The 11,596-nt window shown below is 37.4% G+C and overlaps 1 protein-coding gene across 1 annotated transcript; it reads left to right on the top strand.

Moving 5' to 3' along the window:
* The first annotated feature begins 6,847 nt into the window (after positions 1 to 6,847).
* LOC104993286 (olfactory receptor 6F1) lies at positions 6,848 to 7,774 on the top strand. The gene has a single exon (XM_010846461.1). It carries the CDS (start codon positions 6,848 to 6,850, stop codon positions 7,772 to 7,774), a length of 927 nt encoding a protein of 308 aa, XP_010844763.1.
* The last annotated feature ends 3,822 nt before the right edge of the window (positions 7,775 to 11,596 follow it).

The raw sequence follows: 11,596 nt of genomic DNA, 5'->3' as shown, positions 1-11,596 counted from the left end.
GCTGCAATCACCATCTGCAGTGATTTTGGAGCCCCCAAAAATACAGTCTGACACTGTTTCCACTGTTTCCCCATCTATTTCCCATTAAGTGATGGGACCAGATGCCATGATCTTCGTTTTCTGAATGTTGAGCTTTAAGCCAACTCTTTCACTCTCCTCTTTCACTTTCAACAAGAGGCTTTTGAGTTCCTCTTCACTTTCTGCCATAAGTGCGGTGTCATCTGCATATCTGAGGTTATTGATATTTCTCCCGGCAATCTTGATTCCAGCTTGTGCTTCTTCCAGCCCAGCGTTTCTCATGATGTACTCTGCATAGAAGTTAAATAAGCAGGGTGACAATATACAGCCTTGACGTACTTCTTTTCCTATTTGGAACCAGTCTGTTGTTCCATGTCCAGTTCTAACTGTTGCTTCTTGACCTGCATATAGGTTTCTCAAGAGGCAGATCAGGTCGTCTGGTATTCCCATCTCTTTCAGAATTTTCCACAGTTGATTGTGATCCACACAGTCAAAGGCTTTGGCATGGTCAATAAAGCAGAAATAGATGTTTTTCTGGAACTCTCTTGCCTTTTCCATGATTGAGCGGATGTTGGCAATTTGATGTCTGGTTCCTCTGCCTTTTCTAAAACCAGCTTGAACATCTGGAAGTTCATGGTTCACGTATTGCTGAAGCCTGGCTTGGAGAATTTTGAGCATTACTTTACTAGTGTGTGAGATGAGTGCAATTGTGCGGTAGTTTGAGCATTCTTTGGCATTGTCTTTCTTTGGGATTGGAATGAAAACTGACCTTTTCCAGTCCTGGGGCCACTGCTGAGTTTTCCAAATTTGCTGGCATATTGAGTGCAGCACTTTCCAGCATCATCTTTCAGGATTTGAAATAGCTCAATTACCCAGCCCTTAAAAGCTAAACACATCACATTTCAAGGCCAAGCTTGCCCTCTGTGATGTCCCACATTCTGTCTGCAATTCAATTGTTTAAGACAATTTGTAAGCTTGCAAGTGAATAATATGAATAATATTTTAGGGTTATGTGAATAATATTTTAGGATTTTGAGAATATTTGTGTAGATAAGCCATGACATGTGTTTTGTTGACTTGGCATAGATTGCCCGATATCTGCAGCAAGATGATTTCATTAAGGATCAGTAAATAATTGCAGCTCAGTGTCTGCAACTATGGCAAGCCCATAGTTGCAAGTTCCCAGACAGCAGAAGAAAGAGAATGCTTTTACAGTGGGAAAAAAATATGGGGAGTGCTATAGCAGACATAGTTCTTGATATTTTTTTGGGTGAAACCTTTGCCAGGAAATAAGAGGAGTCCTTCTTCTTTTTGGGTTCTGTTACTGTCTCAAGGTGTGAGTTTTGCCTTCTGGTATCCTAACTCTATTTAATTGACTTATCTGTTTATTTTTTTTTTTTTTTTAAGTTTTCCTTCTTCCTTTAGTTATTTAGTTCTATCGTAGCTCAATCAGCCAAAGGACACATGTAATCCCGTGAAGTCAGATTTATCATTACTGCATGAACAGAGGCTACAAATGATAGGGGTTGTGTGGTATGTCATTACCCAAAATAAAAAGGGAAAGTTATTATAGATATGGGGAAAGGAAGAAGTTAAGATGGAATTTAAATGAGGAGGGTTTTATAGACTTGTGCCTATAAACCAAGTCTCCATGTAAAGTGTCAACCACATGTCTAGACTGTAAACAAGGCTCAAAAGTTATTTTGTTTGGAACTACAAAGTTAACTTACATGAGGAATTTTGTGTCCAGAAACTTATCTGAGCCTCTGAATTTGTGCTGGAAAGTTAGATTGTCTGTCCTTATCAAAGTGAAGAAGGTACTCCCAGTAGGTTGACATACTCCATTCTTACCTGTATAATTTAAAACAGCAAAATCTTTGAAAACCTGATTTTTAAGAAGAAAATTTCTGAGCGAGAAATTCTAATCACTCAAAGAAGGAAGTTTTTATAATACTTTATAAATACAACTTATTTATGAGTGAAATTGTTATATTTGCAACTGACCTTTTATTTTCCAGCTGTTTTAGTGTGATGAACAGCCAGGAAGATTTTTAATTTTCTTATTTTGAGTTCATTTTTAATTTCCCATTACATTAAGCTTTATATTATTTAATTTTTTAAGTTAAGGTGATTTATGTAATTGAATTCTGCTTTGTTTTAAAAAGTTTTTTTCAGTTTTGCTTTATTTTTTTAAATAAATTCTTTATTTGCATCTTCTAGGAGCTCTCAGTGAGATAAAGTACCCAGATTAACATATTTAAAATCTAAGGAAATATTTTGATTCTAGGGCAAGTAATTTTATAATTTAGCTTTTTAAATTAAATGATTTTACAATTTAGCTTTTTAAATCAAATGATTAAAAATAATCCCAAATCACCCATTTATTTTTATTGAAGTGTATTTGATTTATCATATTATGTTAATTCCAGGTATGCAGCATCATGATTCAATATTTTTGCAGATTATACTTCCTTAGTGGCTCAGACGGTAAAGAATCTGCCTGCAGTACAGGAGACCTGGGTTTAATCCCTGGGTCAGGAAGATCCTCTGGAGAAGAAAATGGCAACCCACTCCAGTATTCTTGCCTGGAGAATCCCACGTATAGAGGAGCATGGTGGGCTATAGCTCATAGGGTCACAAAGAGTCAGACTTGACTGAGCAGCCAATGCTACTACCCTACTCCATTATAAGTCGTTACAAGATAATGGCTATAAAATCCTGTCTTATACAGTATATCCTTGCTCCTTATCTATTTAATACATTGGAGTTTGTGTCCATTAATCCTATACCCCTAATTTGTCCCTCCCCACTTTTTCTCACCTTTGGTAACCACCGTTTTATTTTTCAATATGTGAGTCTTTCTGATTACATTGCAAGACTGTTTGCTCAGTGGCATTCAACTCCTTGTGGCCCCATGGACTGTAGCCTGCCAGACTCCTCTGTCCATGGCAAGAATACTAAAGTGGGCTGCCATTTGGTTCTCCAGGGGATCTTCTCAACCCAATAATCAAATCCACGTTTCTCATGTCTCCCCCACTGGCAGACAGATTCTTTACCACTAGGATCACCTGTTTACATATATATTCATTTATCTTATCTTTTCGATTCCACATATGAGTGATACCACTCCATCTATTTAGAAAGATCTAACAGAAGATTATGTCTTCTTGAGCTAGCCATAAGTACCCAAGAGAATTTACAAGTTACCTTTCCCCAGAAGGTTCATGATCACTTAAGAATTTACTTAATAGCAAGTTGTTTTTAGTATGGAACTTATTAGGAGGAAGAGTGAGAGGGAGAAAACGTAAAACACTAAAGGACAGGTGAATGTAACTAAGACACTACAGAATTAGAAAGAAATAGAAAAGGAAATATAAGAATTTCAACTGAGAAAAAGTTTAAAGGACTATGAAAATTGAGTTAATCAAAAGTAATGACTATTAAAAAAAAGTGTACAATAAAATAAGATTAAAAAAGAATAGGGGGAATAGAGAGAATTGCTAAAATTAAATATAATATTTTTAAATAAAACAAAATTGTGTAATAAAAACCAGAGAAAATGTAAAGTTGGAAGACAATTTATGGCAGAAAGAATTGGAACTGGGTAAGTAAACAAGGTGATTCTGTATTCATTATGCTTTAGTCAATTTGTTGCCACAAATTTTTGCTTTGTAATATACCCTTTATAGCATTTAATAAATACCTCAAATCTCCTATGGTTCAGAAACAACATAAATGTATTCATTTTTGTTAAAATAGTGCATGCTTGTAGAAGAAAAGTCTCATGTATGCAAAGTCATTTGCCAAATGTAAAAAATTAAAATTACTTTTTGAATCAGTTAGTAAATTGTTAATAATTTAATCTTTTTCTTATAAAAGATCCAACTGTTATTTAATTTTGAATAATACATAGTTTATTTAAAGCCAGTTTATTTAAATCAAAATATTAATATCTCTAATTTTTTAAAAACTCTGAAGTCATCTGCATAAAGTCCCAAGTAGGTCATCTTAGAATTAATACTAAAATTACTCAAATATAGAGCAATACATACAAGGTTTTAAAATGTAGGGCATGATCATCACAAACTTTAAGAAAATATAATTAATTCATTGTGTCTGACCAATTCATCAATATAACTGAAAGTAAAACTTGAAAATGTCATTTCCTAATACGGTAATAGGTATTCTATGTATGCTTTAATTTTCAGTTATCAAATTAATTCTTAAATTTGGAAAATTATAAATATAATTATTTTGTTTACATTATTTTTACATTTTTCACTTCAGTTCAGTTCAGTCATTCAGTCGTGTCTGACTCTTTGTGACACCATGGACTGCAGCATGCCAGGCTTCCCTGTCCATCACCAACTCCGGGAGCTTGCTCAAACTCATGTTTATCGAGTTGGTGAAAATACCATAACTTCATACTAATAGATTTTAGAAATAGCTTTGACCTATTTCCATTTTACATATCCAGTAGTTATTCCTATTTGAATATGAATTAAAATATCATTCTTTTGCATTTTCCAATAAAATGTCTATCTTTTAAAATGTCTTTGAAAGCAGCAGATCCAAAGTGCTGTGGTTCTGGGACTGAACCTGTAGAACTGATAATCACAGCACCTCTTTAGACAGCTTCTTTAGCTTCTTTGTGTTTCAGTTTTCTCATCTGTAAAACTAGTGAGATAACAATAAAACAAAATAATAGTATTTACAAAGATCACATTAGACCGTTGGCTGAAAGTGAGTCGCATCCGACTCTGCTACCCCATGGGCTATACAGTCCATGGAATTCTCCAGGCCAGAATACTGGAGTGGGTAGCCTTTCCCTTCTCCAGGGGATCATCCCAACCCAGGAATCGAACCTAGGTCTCCCACATTGCAGGCAGATTCTTAAACAGCTGAGCCACAAGGGAAGTCAAAGAATACTGGAATGGGTAGCCTATCCCTTCTCCAGGGGATCTTCCCGACCCATGAATCGAACCTGGGTCTCCTGCATTGCAGGCAGATTCTTTACCAACTGAGCTATGAGGGAAGCCCGGACAGTTGACTAGTGACTGCCAAATATGCATTCACTATGTGTTTGCTCCTATTAGCTATGATAATGAGTTTATGGTTACCTAGGGAGTCCTTGACTACTTTTTAAAGAAAAATAGCTGAATAATACAAAGACATCCATAGGTACTTTGAACTAGAAAATATTGTTAACTCTATTAGTTGGCTGCAAGTGATACAGATGTTGGAACATATTACTTTAAGAAATTTGTGAAAACCATTATTCAGCATTTATTGCTCATGAACATTTCTTTGTACTCTTTATTTCTCTATCTAACCCCTCAATGTCTAAACTAAGATATATTTTTCTTTACTAGGATAATTAAATAAGTAATAATCTAGGGCTTTTACTACTCAACCAAGTAAACCTTGGGGAAGTCATGTCATCTCGCTGATCTTTACTTTATTTACAAAATTAAAAGGAAGCTAGTTTCTTCCTCAACAGAGTAGGATCCCCAAGCAGCAGTGATACTTTCTGGAAATTTGCATGAAATGCAAAACCACAGCCCCCACCACAGGTGACTGATTTGGAATCTCTATTTTGACATCCCCCTCAAGTGATGTTCCCATTAGAACTTAAGATCACTGCTGTAAATGACATTGAAGTCCCTTTCTGCCTTGTTTACACATATAATAAATCTGCTGAGATTTATGAAAGAGATGACATTTGTTATTGGAGTGTGAGAGTATAAGACTTGAGGACAGAGAGAGAAAACATTTCTTCACAGAGACTTCTCAGAGACTGAAGACACCAAAGTTCACTTTGTGCAATAAACTGCACTCAGGTGTAGGTTCTTGTGACCTGAATGTTTGACAGTTATAGCTTTCCAATTGATCTTCTAATTTATAGGCTCCATCCTCAAACAAAGCATTTAAAAATAAGTTACAAGCATACAAAAAGAAAAAAAAAAAACCTAGTTTCAAAATGATTGTCTGCTTTTCAGCTTGTTCATTCACTTCCAAATAAGTGTAGCAGAGGACAGAGGAGCCTGTCATGCTACATTCTCTGAGACTGCAGAGTTTGAAAAGACATAGCAACTGAATAACAATAACCCTAGATGCAGGAAGAAATTGCCTTAAGTTCATTGTTTAATATGGAAAATTTTTGATGTGAATAATGTAACACAAATTTAAACATGAAATGATTAATATTGGAGAAGATAATAATTTGAAACTATTTTAAAAGTTCTTCCAGTTTGTTTTTAGACATTATTTTTGAGTTCAGAGCTTATATATTAAAGATCAATTCAGAAACTATAACTGTCAGATATGAAAGTGTCTAGAATCTACAGAGGCCTATTTCTCAACAAAGATAAAGTACATGATTTCATCTAAGGACTGTGCAGAAAGAGTTTAGTAACAAAGTATTGAACCGAGTCTGCATGAAATGTTCAGCCCTTCATGTGTTTAGATGTTATCTGTGAATGTAATCTGCGAACCAGTAATCTGTGATCTGGTTAGAACAGGAATGATTAAAGCAGCAAGACTGGATTTGAATCTTGGATCTGAAGTGTAACCATAGATGAAATCTTTGCAAAATTGCTAACATTTTTTGCACTGTCTGTTAATTCGTTATAATAGCACAACTCTCTACCTAATTAAATTAACCAATACTAATCATGCATAGCTCCAAGCACAGAGCAGGCACTCAACAGATGTTAGTTTGTCAATATGCATTCAAGTACTGAAGCACTCTCATGAATGCATTTCTTTTTATTTTTCTAGAACTGCATGATTGAGTCAAAGACCTCCATGTGGGGGTCTGTGTTTTTCTATGAACACACACAATGAAACTCTCCCCCAGGACTTTCTCCTATTGGGCTTTCCTGGGTCCCAGATCCTTCAGCTCTCTCTTTTCATGCCTTTTTTGGTTATGTACATCCTCACAGTTGGTGGTAACATGGCTATATTGATATTGGTGAGTACCTCCCACCAGCTACACACCCCCATGTACTTCTTTCTAAGCAATCTCTCTTTCCTGGAGATTTGGTATACCACAGCTGCAGTCCCCAAAGCCCTGGCCATTCTACTGGGGAAAAGCCAAAGCATATCATTTACCAGCTGTCTTTTGCAGATGTACCTTGTTTTCTCACTGGGCTGCACACAGTACTTCCTCCTGGCAGCCATGGCTTATGACCGTTATTTGGCCATCTGTTATCCTCTACACTATGGGACTATCATGAACAGCCTCCTCTCAACGCAGCTGGCTCTGGGCTCCTGGGTCTGTGGTTTCTTGGCCATTGCCATTCCCACAGCCCTCATTAGCAGCCTGACCTTCTGTGGGCCCCACACTATCAACCACTTCTTTTGTGACATTGCACCTTGGATTGCTCTGGCCTGTACCAGCACACGGCCAGTGGAACTTGTAAGCTTTGTGATTGCTTTTGTGGTCATCCTAAGTTCTTGCCTTATCACCCTTGTCTCCTATGTCTACATCATCAGCACCATCTTCAGGATTCCCTCAGCCCAGGGCAGAAGCAAAGCCTTCTCCACGTGCTCCTCACATCTTACAGTGGTGCTCATCTGGTATGGCTCTACAATCTTCCTTCATGTCCGCACCTCCATTAAAGAGGCTTTGAATCTGACCAAAGCTGTTCATGTCTTGAACACTGTGGTAACTCCAGTTCTTAATCCCTTCATCTACACTCTTCGTAACAAGGAAGTAAGAGAAACTCTGCTAAAGAAATGTAAAGGAAAATAAACTGCTTCCAACAAAACAGACCTCTGTCAATTGTCTCCATATCTGTTCAGGGGTTCCAAGTAAGAATATGGAGAAAAAGGCAAGTCTTTCTTGATGTAAGGAGAGGAGGGAAAAAAAAAAACAGAAAAAAATCAATCAAAACAAGTTTAAAAACCTGTGTATACTTGCGCTACTTTCTCATATATGATAGGAATGGAAGTTCTTGGTATAAGCAAACTGGACATTTTTAAAGAAAAATATCTTTACATACTGAATTAGGTTTATCCTTGGATTTCATTTATAAAATGAGGTGCAATAGTTAGTAAGAAGGGTGTTTTATTGAGTAAACTTTAAATTCTTGTCCCTTCTAAAATAGCTTTGATGAAATATGTGAAAAGTGAAAACTTTTAAAACATGTTTGTGAAATAGGAAAAGGTTAAATAAATAGGACAATTGAAATCATAGTGCGCAATTATTTCAACACACTATTTTTTGGATATAATATAGTAAAATATGTACATATAAAAGTTGATAATTACAATGTGAGACCTTTGTTTAACAAGGATAGTGAACAAAAACATTCTAATAAGCAAGTGATGTTAAAAGTTAGAGGGCAACAAAACTGCAGGAGAGCTTGGAAAAAGCAATAAATGTTTTTACATAACAAAATGTTAGTCTTGAAAAGGAAAATGCTAAAGGATTCTGTTAGTAAGTCATCAAGGTTAGATACCACATGGCTTCAAGGGAAAATGACTATAGAAAAAAATAATTATAATAGTTGATTTTCCTCCAAATGACTCCAAGATATTTATTTTCAACCATTAACACATGGATGAAAGCTTTATTTCTCTCTTTTTATTTTTTCCCTATGGCTAGTGGTAAAGGAATTATCCTGCCAATGCAGGAGACTCAGGAGATGCTGGTTTGATCCTTGGGTAGGAAGATCTCCTGGAGGAGGAAATGGCCACCCACTCCAGTATTCTTGCCTGGAGAATCCCATGGACAGAGGAGGAGCCTGGTAGACTACAGTTCATTGGGTTGTGAAGAGTCAGACACCACTGAGACACTTTGCAACTGAGCACGCACACATAGGTTTGAAGCAGCAAAGAGGACTTGTCATGCTTAACCATGTTGAAGATATAATCTGTCCTGTTCCACATTGTTTCACACATGCACAATGTAGGCTGCTTCTCATAGGAAGAAAGTCTATGGGGCTGAGTAGCAGCTACCCACTAGGTCTTGTTTGTTTATATTTCTTGAAATCTCTACTGGGTCCTCACTCAAAAAAAGGAGGAGATGACAGAATAAGAAGGCATATGATTGAAGGAAATAGGGCAAAATATTTCATTGAGAGAATAATAAACATTAAGTTTCAAAAGGTATGTCTATGTTGAAAGTTTACTTCTTAAATCACCATAATTCAACAATGTACACCTGATCTGCTGCCATTATTTATTTACTGTGAGCATGAATTTCAAATCCATGAAATTCCTAAACTCTAAAAACTCACAAAGGATCACAAGAAAAATTTTGGAGGTTATGAGTATGTGAAGTACCTTGGTGTGCATTGGCAGGTGGATTCTTTACCACTGAGCCACCTGGGAAGTCTAATGGTGTCCTGGGTGTATGCATACATCCAGCTAATAAATATGTATATAGTAAATGTATATCATTTTGTAAATCAATTGTACTTCCATAGGAGTTCCCAGGTGGCGATAGTGGCAGAGTTGCGGGGAAGGTGGTAGAGGCGCAGGGCTGATCCCCGGGGTGGGAAGATCCCTTGGAGGACGGCATGGCAATCCACTCCAGTATTCTTGCCTAGAGAATCCCATGGACAGAGGAGCCTTTTGGACTACAGTCCATAGGGTCCCACAGAGTTGGACATGACTGGAGACTTAGCATGCAATCATGCAGAGCTAATAAATAAATAAATAAATTTCTAATCCTACTTTTTGAGGATTTCCAAAAATCAAAATTTCTGCTGCTGCTGCTGCTAAGTTGCTTCAGTCGTGTCCGACTCTGTGCAACCCCATGGACTGCAGCCCACCAGGCTCCTCCGTCCCTGGGATTCTCCAGGCAAGAACACTGGAGTGGGTTGCCATTTCCTTCTCCAATGCATGAAAGTGGAAAGCGAAAGTGAAGTCGCTCAGTCATGTCCAACTCTTAGCAACCCCATGGACTGCAGCCTACCAGGCTCCTCCATCCATGGGATTTTCCGGGCAACAGTACTGGAGTGGGGTGCCATTGCCTTCTCCCCTGCCATCCACGCTGCTGCTGCTGCTAAGTTGCTTCAGTCATGTCCGATCAAAATTTCTAATAAGAGTCAAATTGCTATTTTCTGAGACAAATAGCATTCCTGCTTTGATGAGTGAGCCCCAACATTAAAAAAAAAAAAAAAGCAGGTGGTATAGTCAACTGTAGTGAAAGTTATCTTCAACATCTCACTGTCTTCTGGTGCACACCTCATTATATCAAAACCAAGGAAATAGCGCTCAGCTTTTAATGTGGATAAATGAATGAGTTGGTTTATCATGATATTGCATCAGATCAGATCAGATCAGTCACTCAGTCATGTCTGACTCTTTGAGACCCCCATGAATAGCAGCACACCAGGCCTCCCTGTCCATCACCAACTTCCAGACTCATGTCCATCGAGTCAGTGATGCCATCCAGCCATCTCATCCTCTGCCGTCCCCTTCTCCTCCTGCCCCAATCCCTCCCAGCATCAGAGTCTTTTCCAATGAGTCAACTCTTCACATGAGGTGGCCAAAATACTGGAGTTTCAGCTTTAGCATCATTCTTTCCAAAGAAATCCCAGGGCTGATCCCTTCAGAATGGACTGGTTGGATCTCCTTGCAGTCCAAGGGACTCTCAAGAGTCCTGTCCAACACCACAGTTCAAAAGCATCAATTCTTCAGCTCTCAGCCTTCGTCACAGTCCAACTCTCACATCCATACATGACCACACATACAAGATTTAATGTTAGGTGAAGAAAGTAACTAAGAATGAACTGGGTAACTTTGGGTGTTTCCTCCTTTGTTGATTTAAAAACAGCTTAAGTATTATTTGCATGATATATTATCAAGCAATTATATGTAATTTCTGTATATTTGATTTAGTTTTTTTTTTTTTTGTCAAATCAATAATTTATAAAAATTCAATTTGGAAAAAAAAATACATTGCTATTCAGAATTATCCCATGGCGGTAAATTATTGGAAGTATTAAATCACTGCTAAAGATTTTTTGAGCCTTTCAATTTATTTTGACAAACTTCTTTTTAATAAAGATAGTATTAATGGATATAACTTCAAGTTTGAGAAGTCTGTTTCACAGCACTCTAATTTATTGAAAAATAATTTGAGGATTTCTTTTTTTCATTTTTAAAAAATCCATCTATAAAAATTTTTAGCATCATTAATTAAAAAAAGTTTTATCTGTAGTGGTTTAGATCAAGCCTCCCTAAGATGTACCACTTAGGCATGTGGACTATTTTGAGGTAAAGTCAATGGAGACCCTATGAGATCAAGAGAAATTACTGACCCTTTCTAAACTACTTCAGTTCAGTTCAGTTCAGTCACTCAGTCGTGTCTGACTCTTTGTAACCCCATGAATTGCAGCACGCCAGGCCTCCCTGTCCATCACCAGCTCCTGGAGTTCCCTCAAACCCATGTCCATCGAGTCGGTGATGCCATCCAGGCCTCTTATCCTCTCTCGTCCCCTTCTCCTCCTTCCCTCAATCCCTCACAGAGTCAACTCTTCGCATGAGGTGGCCAAAGTATTGGAGTTTCAGCTTCAACATCAGTCCTTCCAAAGAACACCCAGGACTGATCTCCTTTAGAATG

The sequence above is a fragment of the Bison bison genome, unplaced genomic scaffold (genome assembly GCF_000754665.1).
Source record: "Bison bison bison isolate TAMUID 2011002044 unplaced genomic scaffold, Bison_UMD1.0 scf7180017864238, whole genome shotgun sequence".
Lineage (NCBI taxonomy): Eukaryota > Metazoa > Chordata > Mammalia > Artiodactyla > Bovidae > Bison > Bison bison.
This window is presented reverse-complemented; position numbering and strand designations above follow the sequence as displayed.

Bases quoted from the DNA above. Each gene is read 5' to 3' on its own strand.
- LOC104993286 (XM_010846461.1), top strand. From the start codon at position 6,848: ATGAACACACACAATGAAACTCTCCCCCAGGACTTTCTCCTATTGGGC.